Raw genomic sequence first — 19,448 nt, 5'->3', positions numbered from 1 at the left:
ATACATTTTGTTTTGGGCTTCATTTTCATTACTGTGCTTGCCATTTCAGCCCCCAAACACATTTTAACTCTCATTCCAGCTTATTCACAAGCTTTCAAATACCTGATCGTCTTCTTCCTAAACAGCAATGTGGCAAACTATAATAAGATCACCTTGGTTTTCCCCTAACTCTCCTCAAGCACCTAAGTCCAACCTTGGTTATTATGATCCCCTACTGGTCTGAACTACTAAGGAATAGCCAACTCCCCCTTATCTGCACAATTTTCTGTATCTTCAAAAACCTCCGCCAACTTAGAGACATAACGTGATGTAATAAATACATGGCATCTGTTGCAACACCCAGAACAACAACAATTACACAAATGGAAATACAGTTATCAGGTTGGCTGATACAGGCCATATTGGTATAATGACAGAGATCTCCTAACAATGCCTTTGCCATGCCATTAGGAAAAAGAATAATAACTGAGAGCAGTAGCAGTGTCTCCCCTATATGTTTTACACTGCATGATGTCCTATCACCTAAGCCAGATCCTTTGACTGGAAAAGTTCTGAGTATACATAGCTTCAGCTCCTGTGTGAGGATATTGACCCTGAGGGTTTGCAGGATTTTAACTCAAGGACTTCCTAAGAGCTATCTGATTTCAAATTAGGGCTTTTTCTACTACATAGAAGAGCTGGGCCCACTGGATCAGAACGAACCGTGACAAGTATCTCAGGACATCTATGTTCACTTCAAGGATGAGATTAAGTAGCAACATTTCTGCTTTTATTCCAAGTAGAATGTTACCTCGATTTTCAATTTCAATGAAAAGTAGAGCCCATTAAGGAATATGAGATTTGACTGAAAAATGTCAAATATATTTCATGTAATTAAGATAAACAAAAGCTGTCATTACCAATAGGTAATGACAATGTGATCCATATCAGCACTATCTTAACCAAACATGACCATATCAAAACCTTTCATAATAATAGCTTATTAAGCACTTCACTTTATGCCAACCACTGTTCAGGAAGCTTTATGTATATTAACACTTTGATCCTTGCAACAATCTGGGAAATGGTTTATTATATGTAGCTCCTTTGAATCAAAGACTCAGAGGAGGGCAGCCCTGGAGGCTCAGCGGTTTAGCGCTGCCTTCAGTCCAGGGCGTGATCCTGGAGACCCAGGATGGAGTCCCACGTCAGGCTCCCTGCATGGAGACTGCTTCTCCCTCTCTCTGCCTGTGTCTCTGCCTCTCTCTCTCTCTCTCTGTGTGTGTGTCTCTCATGAATAAATAAAAAATCTTTAAGAAAAAAAAAAAAGATTCAGGGATTAAATAATTTGTGGAAGGGCACAGAAGTAAATGTAAAGGACTTTTCTCTTAATACTATTTTAATTAAGAAGGGGTGTCTCTTTCTCGTCTACCATTCCACCTCAACCTGATGATACCAGTTTATAAAAGTCATCTTTTTCAAGGCATGATCATGGTAGTAACAGAAAAGTTACTCCACTTAAACCTTCTGCTAAAGTGACTTTAAGTTACTGTATCTCAATCTTAGAATGTCCCATCCCCACTTTCTGACACTCTGTATTACTGTGCTGATGTTCCATTCTGGCATCCATCCTTGACCACTCCTACTGAAGTTACTCTATTAAAGACTACCAATAATCTTACTGCCCAGTAAAACATCTTTCACACATGCGTCCTACATGTCCTACCTGACCTTGTAACCTATCTCTAACAATCCTCATCTCTAAGATCCTATGCGTCTTACTCAGTCTCCATCACTTTTTTTTTTCACTTTCACCAAACCCTTAAAAAGGAAAAAGGAACATATAATTGGATACCTAATATAAACCGGATGTGTGAAGCACATAACTCATCACATTTATTAAAGAGTTCTTCAAGATTCTATACTCTACATTACTGTGCTCTCTTAAGAAATCTCACCCTTCCCATAACTCCAACTAGTGTCACTCCACATGCAATTCCTAAAGTTTCACCTATATATATTCCTAAAGTCTCACAGGCAGACTTATAGCTCTAAGTCAGAACAATGTGCATGTCCCATTTTTTTTTTTTTTAAGATTTTATTTGTTCATGAGAAAGAGACAGACAGACACAGGCAGAGGGAGAAGCAGGCTCCGTGCAGGGAGCCCGACGTGGGACTCGATCCCAGGTGTCCAGGATCAGGCCGTGGGCTGAAGGTGGCGCTAAACTACTGAGCCACGCAGGTTGCCCGCAGGTCCCATTTCTAACTAACAATGGTCTAAAACTAAATGTTATACCTCCACTACCCTCTAACACACACATGCACAGACTTCTGTGATTCTGGTTTTTAGCCTGATTACCTGTAGACAAGCCTGACTCTAATTCAGTTTGTTTCCCACTTTTCCTTGTACCTTACATGCATTCAGTAGCAGAGTTCTACCTCTTTTGACATTGCTGTCTCTCATAGCCATTGCTTCTTCCACCTAGTATTGCAGATCTATTTACAGGGAACCCAATTTCACTTAGTCCCAACCACAGGACCATCATTAGTACAACCCCTGTTGTCTCAAATTCATTTCCAACACTGAGAGCAGAGCTACCTTGCCAAAATTTGTAACCCATCAGGTTATTCCACTGGTGTGAGATCTTGGATGGCTCTAAGCAACCTGCAGAAGAAAAGGCCAACAGCCACTGCCTATTTTCACAACCATCTACATACAAACTAGACCCAATGGGCATTTTCTACTTTTGCTCCTGAAACCTACCCACTTAGTTTCCTCCTTTGCTCTGGAAAATGTTTAAGTTGCCATAACTGAAGATCTATGTGTCACTGCATGTGTGACGTCATCATGCTTTGTCCTTAAGTGAGAATTATTAGGACCTGAAATCTTAATGACTTTTAAGGATCTACTGAATCATGGTCTACTATGATACATAACTAGCTGTATGCCTGGAAGTCTGCAATCCTAGGATCACAACCTCCTCTGGGTAAGCAGTCTCACTCATCTTCGTATTACACCTAACAAAAGCATCCCCTTTAAAAAAAAAAAATCCCTTTAAAACCTTTCAAAACTGAGTCTATACTGTGAAAGGATTTAAATAATGACAGTAAGCTCATTTATTAAAAAATACATCTTGGGGTGCCTGGTGGGTGCAGTCAGTTGAGCCTCTGACTATAGATTTTGACTAGGGTCCTGATCTCAGGGTCAAGAGATGGAGCCCTGCATCAGGCTCTGCACTGGGTGTGGAATCTGCCTTTCTTTCTTTCCCCTCCCCATCTTATTCGCTCTCTAAAATAAATAAATAAATCTTTTTTAAAAAAATGCATCTTAAAAACAAACAAAAAAAATGCATCTTTGGGTGCCTGAGTGGCTCAGTCGGTTAAGCATCCAGTTCTTGACTTCAGCTCAGATCATGATCTCAGGATTGTGAGACTGAGCCCCACGTTCTACACTGGGTGTGGAGGCTGCTTAAGATTGTCTGCTCCTCCCTCATGTGCTCTCTCTCAAAAACAATCCATCTTAAACTGATATGATTTCTAAAATACGTATTTTCTATTTCAGAAAACATGGAGATAGGGTTTTTTTTAATATATTAAGAGGAAAAATACTTAAGTGTTGCATTCTTAATCATTAAGAGAGCATATGAGAACAATTAAGATAAGCACTTATGATGAGTCTATTTCATCCAAATGTAAATCACATGCTTAGTCTAACAAAAATTAAGGCAAATTTATGTTTAGAGGCTAAACTGGCAGTAACTATTTTAATTATGTATATTATGACATATTTCATCTATACACAAAATTAGTAAAGATAACATTATTTACACATTTCAGCACTTCTACAAAAACAGTGTAAGGGTTTATAAAAGTATCATTAAATTGCTTAATTCAGTATATCATCATGAAGCAGTGACGACAGGATATATGCTCAAATCACCAAAGATCTACACCACCCCACAGGACTCCACTCCCCCAGCCCTCCCATGGGAGATTCCCACACCTGTGGTGCTGTCTCCTCACCTATCTCCACACATTTTAAATCTAGGTTATCAATTTCAGCTCTCCAGAAACATGGAGAAATTAAAGCCTTAAAATTATTTTATCTGGCAACTAGTTACCAGCAGGTAGGGGAAAACTGATCAAAGTAGACAGATTTCTACAAAATTAGAGATTTGAAGTTCATGGTGGAGAAAGATCAGGGATTTACTCTGGAAGGATGTGCTGAGCACACACTCCGTGGCAGAGGATACAGTGATGGGGATGGATATGAACCTAGCCATCCAGGAGCTTACAATCTAAAGAGGAAACTGTAACTACCCAGACATCTATATTTGTGCCACCCACCACAATGGAAAGACGGGGCTGGGTATACAGGTGGTGATCTACTAATCATTCAGGAAATGACAGTGAAGCTGAGACTGGGCACTTAGGTGGGGGCGGTATTCTCCAAACACGAGTGCAGGAACGGCTGAGTGAAAAGGGAGCCAGACTGGTGAAGGGTAGTGGGCAGGCACTGTTCTCTCCACTGCCAGGGAAGTGAGGCAAAAGAACTCTGGCCACAAAGTGGATCACAGACGACTGGAGAATTTCAGGGAGGTAGGTCAGTGGCTGAGATAAATCAAATTAGGATTCTTCTATTGCCACAAAAGAGGGTTTTCTCCCATCAGTTTGTACACATTGTTTCTAAGGGACAAGGCTGACTTGCTTTAGCGAAGGCACATACACTGCACAAGCATACTTACGAAACTTTTCTAGAGGTGACATACCCTGACTGTGCATGGGCAGTAGCTGTGGCGTTTGGGGTGGGGGCGGCTGTGTGGCTGTAGGACTGAGCACAGCTGTGAACAAGTCTTCAACATCCTTCCCTCCAAGCTCTGTGGGGCAAAAGTACAGTGATAGTAAGAATAAAACAAAATACTAAGAGAGCCAAAGATTATGGAATGCCATTTTCATAAACTCGAAATATAGAACACAAATACCTGGAATTTTATATAACTTTCCAAGAATTGCTCCTAGGATAAAATAAAGAAACACAAGTATTAACTACCATTTCAACGTACTGACACAAAATAGCATTTGACACAGAAATGATCAGAAGAGAAGTTAAATTATAAAGAAGCATGCAGAAATCTTTGAAAATCATATTTACTCATGTCTTTTAGAAAGCCTAGATGTAGGGCAAATATTTTACCATCTGTGACCATTTTGTCTAGCTCGGGACTGAGGATTCCATCTAGCTGCTCTTCACTTAATGGTCGTGAACTCGGATTGACACTTGACTGAGGCAAAGACGATGGATCATCGGTGACAGGACCAATATCTATTCCAGCTATAGGAGCAAAGTAAAGAGACTAAAAGTGAATTCTGAATATTTACGTAAAATGTATCACACTATTTACCTGCATTAATATACAACATGATTAAAATAGGGCAATGAAAAGTATGTAATTCTAAATTAATCATGGTTCTTATATCAATTTGAATAGTCAATGAGTAAAAATCAGGGACAATATATTTGTAAACTTAGGTGCCACTTAAAATTATATTTTAATACGAGTAAATACATTTCCTAAGGAATAGAAGAACATACCTGCTTCTAAACCCCCACAAATAAGCACTACATCATTAATATGATGATCTACAAGATTCAATACACAGTATTCAATATATAATGGAAAATAGTGGTTTCAAATGTATAGGTCAGCTATTTCTGTAGTATGTGACACAAGAGGGATAGACTTCCACATAAATTAATGAAACGCTCTAAAATTCTCAATATTTAGTAAACATTATCCTGTGAATAATTTCAACTACAGATCATATTTTGGAAATATTCTGTAGTAACAAAACAAGATATAGATTATGTTTATAATATAACATGATTTCATACAAATTGGTTTTTAGGCAAAAATCACATTTAAAAGTGATCTATTATCTACTTTATCATGCTCTCTCAATATTACTATTAAAAAGTAAAAGAGTCTGCCCTTACACGATCTTATATTAGGAACTAACTCTATAACATTTGGGTAATATTATAAATTACATATTAAGAAGAATAAAACCATTCATTAAAAAAAAGAGAGAGAACTACTAATAAAGTCATCCAAAGCACAGCACAGTTGTACCATGCTTTAGCTGCACGCACAAAGGGAAAAGCAAGTATGGATTAGTGACAAATTAGCACTCTAACAATATGCATGCACCTACAGGATGTTTCAGCTGAAATCACTATAAAAAAGACTACTTCTAGTCAGCCATCATCCATTGCTCAGTTTCTTACCAAATGGAAAAGGTGAGCTCTCAACCTGGAAAGTGCATAAATCAAGACCTACAAGACCCAAACCAAATAAAATGGATGATTACCACAGGAGCAGGAAGTGAGGGGCAATGCAAACAAAAGAAGAAACAAGACACAGCAAGACTGTCAGGGTGACAAGCCTTGCCTTAAGTTTGATGCAATTAGAAAGACAACAGAAATTAACTTGCTATTTCCTCTCCTAAAGCAGAAAAGCTGAGGTAGATCAAATAAAATGATGAGTTCTTTGACAAAGCCAAAACAAACTTTCTTTCAGTTTCAAAGACTAAACTTGTTCCACACACACATATACCTCTCATCGCATCATAAAAACAGACACCAGACAAATATAGACATATATACCTGAATGATCAACTGATTTTGCAAGGTCATCTGAAATTATTCCAAGAATGTCATCATCTGTGTTTAAGACTTCAGAAATATCAGCTAAGGGATCATCAGTCGTACCTAAGCATAGCAAGTATATTTTTAAAGTCTCAATATTGTCCTAGACATTAAGTTCTAAAACACGCCCACTCATTCAACCATTCACTAAACATCCAGACTACAGCAGGTGCTGAGTTAAGTGCTAGAATCCTAAATTAAGATTATTACTTCTCAAATAAGGAATTTTTCAAAGAAAACATATACCGATGTTTTGAAAAACTAAACATTAAAAATTAAGACTATTTTTTGCTTTGTGACTGTTGATTAATAAAATAAAATTTAAAATAGAGATCAATAAGAGAAATAAAGGCAATAAAAGTGAAATAGAATGCTATAAGAAACAAAAAAAATGCATTAAGAAAGTGGCATCTCTAAAAGTGACATCTAGAAAATAAAACACAGAAGATAAATATCAAAGTCAAAGGCATTATTTAGAAATTCCTTGTAAAGTATATAGTAGGTACTATCTAGTTAGATGCCTACTTCCAACTTTCATCTTAATATCAATTATTCAATTATTTATTAAAAAAATATTTCGGTACCCACAAAATTATGTCTATGGATTATGTTAACAGGCATTGTTCCAGCCCACTAGGAATTCAGAATAAACAAAACAAAGTGCATGCCTACTTTGCTTACTGTTTCAGAGGGAGTTAGCAAATAAATGACAGCAGTATAAGCCTATAAAGATAACAGTAAGGACAAAGGATTAAGAATAAGATGTGGAGATGATAAAGTATTAGATAAAGTGGTCAGGGAAGATCTTTTGAAGGATGTGACCAAGGACAAATGTAAATGAAGTAAGGGAGTAATATGCATAAAGATGGAGAGAACACTCCACGCAAAGAGAAAAGCAGATGGAAAAGGTTTTTTGCCAAGTATGGCAAGTGTGGTTGACTATATTAATGAAGGGAAGGAGTGGTAGGAAATAAAAGGTAACTAAGTGAGATTACGTATGATTTTATAAGTCATGGTGAAGACTGAGCTTCACTCTGAAATAGCAGAATGGGAACTTGTTAGAAGGTTGATGGCTAGAAGGGGATTTGAGTGATATTTTAAAGGGAAAGCAGTGGCTCCCATGTGTAGAAAAGACTGGGGGAGGTGGGTGTGGGAAGTGTTGGCAGCATGGGGGCGGGGGGGGGGGGGCGGACGGTGGGGGGGGGGAGGGCTGGACTGGTCCAGAGGCAGCTGCTGTAGTCTAAGTGAGAAGTGGGGACAGCAGGCACTCGAGAGCAGGAGGGAGAGTGGAGATAAGACATGGTTGACTTTAGGATACATTTTGAAGGCAGAGACAAATTTGTGGATGTATCCGGTGTGCAGTGTAAGATAATAAAGAATTAAGGAGGACTCAAAGTTGGTTTCTGGACTTACAATAAGACAATAGACTAGCTTTAATATATTATATTAGTCATTTAGGTTAAGAACATCTGCACTTTTTACCCATGTCAACTGTGTTTTTACTTTGAAAGGGGGGGAAGGGACACAAAATACTTCTAAGATCCTAGATCAAAATTCCCTGTAAGACACAGTCTTGTCCCACTAAACACATACTTCTCAAACAGAATTCATACATAAGTTAATAATTTTTCAAACCAAACACAAAAGTAAATTAAATGCCTAAATATTTGTAAAGTTTTTTGAGAAATAAAATTACTTCAATAGTGTATTCTCTTGACACCTGAAGGAAAAATATTCTGAATTCTTTCAGGGATCGCGTGTATGTGTGTATTAAAGAACAGAACTCTACTACATAAATTAACAACATTTTTTTCAAAAACCATGTTTTAAAAGTTCACCCCTACTTAAAGAAAGGTATTTTTCTATCTTCTTACCAACAAATCATTAGAACTGATGTCATGGACTGTACTGAATGACATACAACAAGCTCCTACTTCTAAGTCTCCATTAGAAAGGCCAGGGTCTGGGATGCCTGGGTGGCTCAGTGGTTGAGCGTCTGCCTTTGGCTCAGGGCATGATCCTGGAGTCCTGGGATCGAGTCCCACATCGGGCTCCCTGCATGGAGTCTGCTTCTCTCTCTGCCTGTGTCTCTGCCTCTCTCACTCTCTGTCTCTCATGAATAAATAAATAAAATCTTGAAGGAAGGAAGGAAGGAAGGGAGGGAGGGAGGGAGGGAAGAGAAGAGAAGAGAAGAGAAGAGAAGAGAAGAGAAGAGAAGAGAAGAGAAGAGAAGAGAAGAGAAGAGAAGAGAAGAGAAGAGAAGAGAAGAGAGAAAAGAGAAAAGAAAGGCAGGCCAGGGTCCTTCAGCGGCAGGCATTGTCCCATTTAGTCTGGGTTTGGGGACAGGTGCTATTCTAGTCCTCCACATTCTAGCTTATCACTGAACCATTCTCAGTATTTTGTGAACTTATTGATGTTTTTTCCTGCCAATATGCCTTCTGTCCAACTTCAGTTCTCTTCCTCATAAAAACTTAAGTGCAAGTAAGTTCCAGTTAACTTTTTAAATAGCTAGTCAAAATTTTCCCAGTAAGATATCCTTCACAGTAAGATACTCTTGGAAGGATCCACAAGTCTTTCACTATATATTAACAATATATTGACATGGACAAGAGCAGATAAGCACTTAAAACAACAGAATGCAAGTAAAAGTAAAATGATCTGTTCAGATAAACAAAAAAACATGGCCTTTAGATCAGTGCTTTAACTCCCCCATTGCTAACAATAAGAAAGACTGGACATCTCCTATGTGTAAAAGAGGGAGTAAAACTACCAATTATTTCAAGAAGTTAAAATAAAAGCCTATGTATCAATCCAGGGTAATGCCAAGTTAATGGAGCTGTAATATATCAAAAGTTATCTCTCAGTAAATGGTCCCTTTAAGATTATTTTTCCAAACTGAGTTTATAAAATTAACAGAGTAAAAAAAAATGTCATCAATGGCAAAAAGGAAGCTTGTCAGATAACATTAACTTATAGTGAGATTAAAACCTAGAAGTGGGGAAGAAACTCTGTGATCACAACTCATACATACTGAACTAGTTAAACTTGAGAGCTTTGTTGACATTAATATTACTTTATAAATATAAGTTCTCATGCTTTTGCCTGCCTCTAAATCGTCCCCTTACTCACTATATCTAGGGCAGTGGTTCCCAACCAGGGGCAGTTTTGCAGGGGAGTCCAGTATCTGGAGACAGTTATGATCATCACAAAATAAGGACAGATATGCTGCACCACAGGGCCTCTTTCCAACAAAGATCTACCTAGCCCAAACTATCAGTAGTAAGAAACTGATCTAACATAACCTATTTCATTATGTTAACATAGTCTGTCAGCCAGTCCTCAGCCACAGCATTTTTTCCCTTTCTTTTGAATTTCTTTAGGTTATGTAATTAACAAAAATCTCACTTAAATCGAAGATTATTACACTTATTATTTACCAACTATGGTGAAATTATACCCTCTTACATTATCCTTTGCACATCCTAACACTGAACGTTCTCCTTTGCAACTCTTGATTTTGGTGATAGTTACATAGGTATAATCTTTTTTTTGCCAAATCTTATCTATCTGTCCACTTCAAGTAGCTGCATTTACTGAATGCATATTATACTTTAATGAGGTCAACTTTTAAAATGCATAGGAGACCAAACTAAAGCATTTCAAAGGCTTAATTACAAGGAATACAAATGTCATTATGATAAAAAACGCATCTGTAAATTATTCCACATACCGTGAGGTCCAGGTTTTGCTGGAGTTGAGGATGAACTAAGTAGTGGATCTAAGGAAGGATCCAAGTAATTTGTGTTCATGTTTGTTTTATATGAAAGGTGAGCTGTATCTTCTGATAGATTATCTAAACTTAGCTTGTTTTGTCTACTTGTATCTAGAAGATCTTTTCCAAAGAAAGCTTCCTAAAGATAAGCACATATGAAAATGATTGATTTAGTTATAAAATTCTAAAACGTTAACAGGTAATTCTGCCATTTTTGACAAGATGGCAGAAATAACACAAAAACTTGGTATTCAAGAATACAGAAATTGAATATAGAAATATGTGTATAATATGGAAATAACCTGTCATTTGTTTTATACAGATATCCCCTTATTTTAAAAGATTTTCTTGTAGTTTTACTAGAGACAAATAAATAAAGCCACACAATTATGTCAAATGTGTTTCTAGAAACTGCAATAATCCAGTAATTCCAGGCAATTAGGCTATAATTAAATTTAAAATTGATAAATTTATAATACTCTTGGCACCTTAATTTGTATAAGAAAAATTAAAGCTCCATGAATATTAATATTTATAGATTACTTGCAGAGAATAGCACAAGGGTTTGATCTACAGCTTTAATATTTACATACTTCAGGTAGATTTAGTAACCTCATATTGATTCACATAACCACATTAAAGACTTAACATGCTATAAATCTTTTTTTTTTTTTTACAGGCTATAAATCTGAAAGTGGGTTTTTATAGTCATTTGAACCATACTATGTGCACAAAATTTACTACTATTAAAGGCTTTGGGCTTTTAATTCACTTACTCATATACTCATATTAACATTTCTCCATTTCAATATACTTCCTCTACCTGGAGACCTGAGACCCATGTTTCAAGCTGAGTTCCTTACAACTGGAGGACTTCTCCAAAACTTCTCAAGGATCAATTAGGAGGACAAAAGGAAGCCCTTGGGAACACACCCTCTCCCCCGCCCCCCCCCCCCCCCCCCCCCCGCAATCTCACTTCAACCCAACAATCCTGTACAGTAGTCTGTCTGGGAAAAAAGGATCCTTTATAGAGGACGATTTTGCAGAAACTGAACATTTAACACACTCTCATCAAAGATACATACACAGAAAAGGTTCACAGCACCATTTTTTATAATACCAACAGAGAAAGCAGCTTCAATGTCTGTCAAAAGGCATTATGACTAAACAAGTTATTGACACCCAAACTATAAAACACATCAATTTTTTAAAAGGATGTAGAGCTATGCTGTCAAAGAAAAGCTCTAAAATACATCAAAAGAAAGCGAGTTGAGTGATATGTCCAGCAAAACATCATATACATCAAATAAAAACTACTCTCACTATGCAAAAATAATTAAACAAGTTCTGAAAGGATAAATACCAAACTGTTAACGATGCTAACTTCTGCAAAGGGATAGAGAAAGAGGTATGTGAAGTCCAGTAGGTTTGAAATGTTCACATTTTTTAAATGAACAAGCTGTTTCACTATGAAAAAGAAATGTGAAAACCAGGAAAGTTAGTGCACTGGGTAGAGGATGGTCTGTTTCTCACAAGAGTGATGCTTTTATCATGAGGAAACATATTGAATAGCAGAGCATCTCAGAACTTCAGGGATCATTTATTTCATGCCTTTGGTATAAATCTGAGACTATGATTAGCAAGAATTTTTTTCTTTAAATGGCTCATGAAGACTTCAGTGCTATTTATCAGAAAGTTATATTCTTATTACCTTGATGGCTTTTTATTAACTTTATAAAAAGGAAAGGCTCCACATGGTTTCTAATTTGATAATGTGACTCCCAGAATGAACTGGAGATTTTAAATGTACTAACAGGGTTCCCTAAGGTCACATAGCAGCACTAGGTCTTAGGAGACCACATAAATATTTCTACGGGATAGATTAATTATAGTTTATCTCGACACTGTTGAGATTAATAAAAACTGGAAAATGGCTATTGAATTCCTGTGGGTTTTCATCACTATGTATTTCCTCAATCAATGGGGGCAATACAACTGCTACCACCAGATGTCCAAGTAATAGCACCATTACAAAGGTCTTCTTCATATCCCCCTGCCTGAAGAAAGGTATTACTGATGTACACCAGAGGAAACAATCCAGCTCAACACATTAAGATTATAGCAGTAATTAGGAAATCAGACCCATTACTTTTAAAGGCTCTTTTTCAAAGTATGAAATGGTCAGTTATCGTATGTTCATAAACAGCTAAAGAAGGCTTTAGATCAATAGGATCAATAGGAGCAGAAGCATGTTATCTATTAAATATTCTCAAGAAAGGATTATTTAAAGGAAGGGGAAGGGGATGAGAAGAAACAAAAAGGAAGTGATGAAAGATAATCTAAACAAGGGGGAACCCTATCTCTCAACCGATTAACTATTATATGTTTAAAAAAAAAAAAAAAGGTACACAGTTAAGATGAATGGGTATCTGAAGGGAATCCGGGGAAAATAAAACACTTATTAAAGATAGACAACATGTATGACACTAGTTAAGTCCTTCACATACATAGTTCCTATTTAATCTCTCAACATTTCGAGGATGCACAGATGGTGAACAGAACGAGATCACATTGCTAACTGGGAGCAGAGTGGTATTCAGACCAGGACTCCAACCTTGAAGGCTCACGGCTCTGAAGGTATCAGTTGTCTAATAAAAACTAACACTCATACACATTAACATATATTAGACAGTATGCTTAAAAATTTTATTAAGCACAGACTTTTCACTCAAATGAGTATTTGATTCTTATACTTCTAATTGCCAACAAAAGAAAATTGAAGCAGCTGGATATTAGCTGAATGGAAATGTATTTTAAAACCAGTTAAACTATATAGAGTCAATTGGAAAATTAAGGTAAAAAAATAATAAATTAAATAATGTAGGCTGTTCCGTGGGAAAAATAAACCAGATGGACACTCACTGACAGTCTCTTCCAATTCCACTTCCACACCTGAAGACGGAGGACTACCCCATTCCTATCTGTAACAGGATGCCTTTTCCAGTACATCATCAAATGGCTTAGAACTCTTAAGTGACTTCATACTTACAGATGAGCTAGAAAGAGTTCTATTTTCATGCAACCTACACATATTAAACAAATTCTTCATATTGAAGGATTTTTTTTTTGAGGTATATTTTAGAAAACAAAAAACAGTTCTACTTAAAGCTTTGGATTACTGGCTTCTAAAAGTGATAAACAAATGCTAAAGCTATAACTTGCAGCTAAAAAGCCATTTTTATTCAGTGAATATAATTATTCTAACCTGTATTGGTAAAGGGAGCTGTCCATGGGACATGGGTTTGGGGAGCACACAGGTGCAACTGCTCATTCATTTAGAAGAATGAGCTTTTCCCAGTTCAAAATGTTCTTGTATGTCTTACATTTAGAAGTGAAAAACTGGGGTAAAAAAGAACATTATGAAAAGTATTAAAGCACAAAAAAAGTAAATGTTAATTTTTATGGGCTTCTGAAAGGTAAAAATGGTTAATTATAATAATGAATTAAAAAGTAAAACATTAACAAAAATAACAAAACCATTTTTCAAAACTCATTACTTTTTTTTTTGTTAATCAACTACATAATAAAATGTAAAGCAAAAAATTACTTGTAAATAGGCAGGGAAAGTTTCTTCAAGCTTATTTTTCCGTTTTCGGTATCTCTTCTTTATTTTTTCAGTGTTTTCAGTAACAGAAACAGATTCATCAACTAGAGCATCTGGTAAGTGCTCACTCCAGCCTGAAACAACAGTCACATTTATAAATATGTGGTATTTAAAATTTTCAGACAAATCCAAAGTAACTTTATAGCTTATCAACATATACCCAAATCCATATAAACAAACAAGCTTTTTTTTCTTTCCAGTTTATTGAAATATAATTGACATACAATACTGTGTAACCTTAAGGCATACAGCATGACTTGACAAGCTTTTTCACAAAAAGATATCAAAGCAAGTTTATTAGTAAGTTTTAAGTACAATAAAAAATTCATTGCAGGTCTACTTAATATTAGTATGTGTTTACTATTATCTCTTCACGAGTATTTCCTTACTCGCAAAGCAGAAAATTATCTGAACATCGACATCATGTTAAAAATTGCAATAATGAAAATATGCAATGCTCATGAGTATGGAGGAAATGGCTACTTGTATACTATTAAGGGCTATTTAGCAGGAACAACCTTTTTGTAGAGTTTATCAGGCATATCCAACAAAAGTCTTTTTAAAAAATGTGTATTCTTCAATTAGCAATTTACAAGTTCAGGAATTTGTTGCAAATTAGGTTTTTGTAGTACATATATGTTGTAATAATATATTACTACTTACAAATATACTATGAATGCTCAATCTTAAAATCAATTAGAAGAATGGAAAGAAAACAAAATTTTGATCTATGAAATTAGCAAAGGATTAAATACACTACTCAAAGCAAATAGGTGAGCAATCAAAGGACAGGCTCAGACTCCCAAGGCAAACAGCACATCCCTTCTGAAAACCAATGTGGGCACTTTGTGCCCGGAGTACGTAAATGGATTGACTCTTCTGAAAACTACAAATGGTGCATAAACTTTTTTTTAAAGATCTATTTATGAGACATATGGAGAGAGGCAGAGACATAGGCAGAGCTCCCCTGCGGGGAGCCCAATGTGGGACTCGATCCCAGGACCCACCCCACCCCACATAAACCTTTTTTAGACAATCTTTTTAAATGTATACTAATCTACCAGAAAATAAATAACCTCAAAGACCAAAAATCAAGGTAAAACAGGAACCAGAGAAAGAAATAAGCCAAGAACTAAGTAAAGTACTCTGAAATTCTGCTAAAATCCAGTGACCCTGAACTCGTTTTCAGAGCCTCGTGAGAATGGGGACTTGAAGTCAGTTTAAGGCCTCTCCACGCAAGGCAGAGATATTAACCCAGAAGTGCCTTCTAAAAAGGTGAGACCCTGAGAGATTCCATGCTCAAAGGTGGTTTAACAAGAAATTCACCCTCCCAGCCCCTACCTTCTCTCACCTTTCCATCCCCCTCCCCCTTCCCACCACCAACAGCAAAGAAAACTGCTTGTCATCTTGTCATGGAATTTGGTGCTGGGTAGAAAAGCAAAAAATGAAAATCTTTCTTCAGAGTTCATAACTCAGTATTGTCCTAATGTGTAAGAAACCTGAATTTATATCACAGTTGAACCAAAAAACTTCAAGGCAAGAATTTAAGCTAAATTCTTTAAGCTAAAGAAATCCCAGGGTAGTAGCACCTCATATTCCTGACAATAAACAGATGCAGACCCTCTCTGAAAGAAGCCACCTTCAATTCAGTCCTCAAAAAAAGTTCAGAGAATGTTCTAAAGAATATGAGCTTATGATTTACAAAAAAAAAAAAAAAAAAAAGTATTATGTGTATGTCTGTATCTCCTACAATAAATACAATGAAATGAGGCACTAGGAGGAGGGGCTGGAGAGACACAAAGTAGAATCATATTGGGCTTTCATATTTTATACTCTGCATCACTTAGACTCATAAAGTAACAGGACTGAGACTAGGAGGAATGAGCTGTTGGGAGAAACTAGAAAGTGTTAAAATGCTAAAAAGGCAATTCAGAAAAGGAAACAATGCATAATACAATAAACCATCAACAGATGACTCTGGATGCCACGGATAAAGGGATAAAATACTAACCTAACAGAACTAAAATCAGAGGGCAAAATAGAGAAAGACAGAAAACACAAAATGAGTCTCATTTAACACATCACATTTCTTAGGGCTGGTTACAACCATATTAAGTCATATTAGAAACTCCTTTAAAACCATCTGGTGCTTGCTTTCAAAAACACAATCCATAATTTTTATTAATTCACAGGTCAAAACCCTACCCCATAATAATGGAAGAACTCTAATCAGAGCACATGTTGGAAACATCTCTTTCCTTCACATCCTACAAAAAGCATTTAAAATACATAAAGCATACAGATTGTGACCACACCGACACAATGTGTTCATAGAACCAATTCTCAAACAGTGAGTTAAGGTATGAGTTAGCTTTCTTTAAAGATCTATGTAAGGATGATATAACATTAATTGTAAGACATATTTCTAAAACATTATATAATTTTGTAAAAACTGTTGGGAGTACCTGTCACTTTCAACAAAACAGTCTAAAGTCTCCAATTTTATCCCTGAGGTGAGACAGGCAAAGAAAGGCCTTTTGTGAGATACTGGGAAGCACCTGGTAGAACTAAGTGATCCAGTCCCTACACGGTTTGTATTTAACTTAAGAAAAACACAAAGTTGTTTTAAAAAATCTCAGAGGAATATACTCTATTGGGTTTAAACCTTTCCTTATCAAACTTAATTTCTGTATTAGAGGTATGAACTCTACAGGCACTCACATCTTTTGATCAATAAGAAGCAACAAGGTTATAACTGCAGCATTATTTAGGATGGCTCTTTTCAATACAAATAGCAAGAAAAGGGGGTTAAATCAAACAAAATCAGTACCATACCATCATCTCTGTTAGGTAATTGCTCAGAAATAGAGCCTGAGGAATCTTTTCTGATTACAGATCTTTTCGTTTTCCCTTGCCCGGTTCGACTTCTTTGCCGTACCATAAATCCACCAATACCTATCCAAAAAAACACATTTGTAACTTGGTAAATAACTGATTTCTCCCTGTATTTTCACAGTAAGTAGGGTGAAACTGTTTGGAGGCATTTCCCAAATTCAATATGGGATAATTTAAATCAATAATCATTTTTTTAATGCATGATACAGGGGACTGGAAATTAAGAAGCAAATTAAAAGAGGTCAAAGCTACTGTCACCTACCTTATCACTAACCGAACAGGTATAAAAATACATTATTATAGTACACAAAGAATGACTGCATTGCTTCTTCTCAACAGTGTCAGAATAAATATTACAGTAAATTATACTTGTTTAACAAATCTTAAGTAACTTCATGTATTATCATTCAAATTGCTTATACATTAGCTGTGGGAGAATAGATATACAAGATATAAATGAAACAAGATGATCCAAATAAAATCAGTATGACTTCAGGGGTAACATGTCCTGGACATGAGACACATATAGCTCTGTGGTTAAAAGCACAGAATCTGGTGCCAAAGCCTAATTCTGGTGACCACCTGACTTCGGGCAAGCTACTTAACTTTTAATGCTTCAGTTCCCTCAGTGTTGTAACAGGCATAGCATCTAGCATCTCACCTCCTCATACACATATTTTAAGGGTTAAATGACATAGAATAGTGCCTGATATATAGTCAATACTAACAGTTTTTGTCAGAGGATACAGCTAACATACTTTGTGACCTAATGAGTCCCTCAGTCACAAGGATGACCTCCACGAAGGCAAAGAGAGAAAAGCCAAATATAAGCTCCTAGAAGGAGTTTGCAGTGTCTAAAAAAGTCTGTGTAGTTATAAGCCTCATAATGAGGAAGAAATGAAATGATTTTCATAGAGTGACTTGGATGAAACTAATCTAGGTCCTTGTGATAGATGTGGCCTATCTTTCGGAAGGTTACATTAAAGGTCTTGCAGAATACAAACAACAGTGAGAAAGTTTATCCTTGTACATCAAAAGGCACTTAGAACACACTTATCAATAAAATATAAGCAGTCGTAAGAATAAAGACTGAACTGATTCCATTTAATGTCTCAGTGATTGGTAAATAGATATTAATAAACTGCCTAAAGAAAGCCTACCAGTTCTGTATTGTGACCAGTTCAGTAATTTTTTCTAATAAGGCAAATAAAAGTTGACAAGCAACACAGCTTCTCCCTCCACCTCTCAGGCAAGGAGGAAATAAGAGAGCATTTTATCAGTCGTATGTTAACTGAACTACAAATTTTAGAGGGCACAATAACCCTGTCATATCACCTTCTAGTTGTACATTTACCGGCTCCTACACACTGAAATAAGTTTTATTTTTTTTTCAAAGATTTTATTTATTTATTTATTTATTTATTTATTTATTCATTCATTCATTCATTCATTCATTGGGGGGGGGGCAGAGACACAGGCGGAGGGAGAAGCAGACTCCATGCAGAGAACCCGATGTGGGACTTGATCCCGGGTCTCTAGGATCACACCTTGGGCTGAAGGCGGCACTAAACCACTGAGCCACCCAGGCTGCCCTGAAATAAGTTTTAAGTACATAAAGAATATAAGAATGAATGCTGAAAAGTAAAAGAATTACAGAAGTACACATTAAGGAAAAAATAAATGGCTTTAAAGTCCAAGTATAAATAAAAGTCAATGTAGTAAAGCATTTAATAACATGGACAACATTTAGGATAAGGGATTAAAATAATGATATATTGTGAAGTATTCACATACTTGACCTAAGGAATCTCCCGCCTAAAAGCATACTGAAGTAATTCAGTCCTTTGATATCTACATTCAAGTTTCAGAGAGTTAAGTATCTACATCTCATCTTACATCTCATCCTGATTATTTAATTATAATTGAAGCCCTCAATACTGTTTTTTTTTTTTAATTAACCAAGTTTTGATTACATTAAAATGTCTAGCTCAGGACTGTACCTGGTCTGTACGGTTTCCTTTTTCTCTTTTTCACACCGTCTGTTCCTTCAACTCCCTTAGTTTCATCGTCCACCGCTTCCCGTTCAGGACTGGATTCTGATTTCCCATCACAGTCCAGAAGTTCTCCTTCTGGGAAAAAAGTAAATGTACAGATAAAGTTGGAAAAATCTATCAAATACATAATTCCTATGTAACAGAAAATGCCAAGCAAAGAGGCCACTGAGCCATTGTAATTATATGTCCCAGCAGGTGGGGAAAGTAGAGAAAAAGATGGGAAAGGCGCCAAAAGGTTGTAGAACTCATGATGCTTACTGCGCTGTTTTCAGGAAATGAAACATGAGCCTGAGGAAAGAGGAAATACAGAGAACACTCAAGTCATCATAAATCGGCGTACACTTTACAAGTCATTCACATACCTTCAATTACATCTGC

General features: G+C 36.4%; 1 protein-coding gene across 12 annotated transcripts in view; it reads right to left on the bottom strand.

The window, feature by feature from the left end:
- KMT2C (lysine methyltransferase 2C) overlaps positions 1-19,448 on the bottom strand; it is a 282,347-nt gene that overhangs the window by 50,290 nt on the left and 212,609 nt on the right. For 9 of the 12 annotated variants that reach the window (XM_055335130.1, XM_055335137.1, XM_055335136.1 and 6 more), the window contains exons 24-31: positions 19,017-19,145; positions 16,957-17,076; positions 14,065-14,195; positions 10,416-10,596; positions 6,644-6,748; positions 5,174-5,311; positions 4,962-4,994; positions 4,725-4,856 (exon numbers count right to left, since the gene is read on the bottom strand). In XM_055335130.1, coding sequence (XP_055191105.1) covers positions 4,725-4,856; positions 4,962-4,994; positions 5,174-5,311; positions 6,644-6,748; positions 10,416-10,596; positions 14,065-14,195; positions 16,957-17,076; positions 19,017-19,145 — 969 coding nt within the window. The remainder of the gene's footprint in view (positions 1-4,724; positions 4,857-4,961; positions 4,995-5,173; positions 5,312-6,643; positions 6,749-10,415; positions 10,597-14,064; positions 14,196-16,956; positions 17,077-19,016; positions 19,146-19,448) is intronic. The other 3 variants (XM_055335140.1, XM_055335142.1, XM_055335134.1) reach the window with 2 other exon arrangements.

This window comes from Nyctereutes procyonoides, unplaced genomic scaffold, assembly GCF_905146905.1.
Source record: "Nyctereutes procyonoides isolate TBG_1078 unplaced genomic scaffold, NYPRO_anot_genome, whole genome shotgun sequence".
Taxonomy (NCBI): Eukaryota; Metazoa; Chordata; class Mammalia; order Carnivora; family Canidae; genus Nyctereutes; species Nyctereutes procyonoides.
Note: the sequence above shows the minus strand (reverse complement) of the source record. Positions and strands in the feature narration are given on the sequence as shown.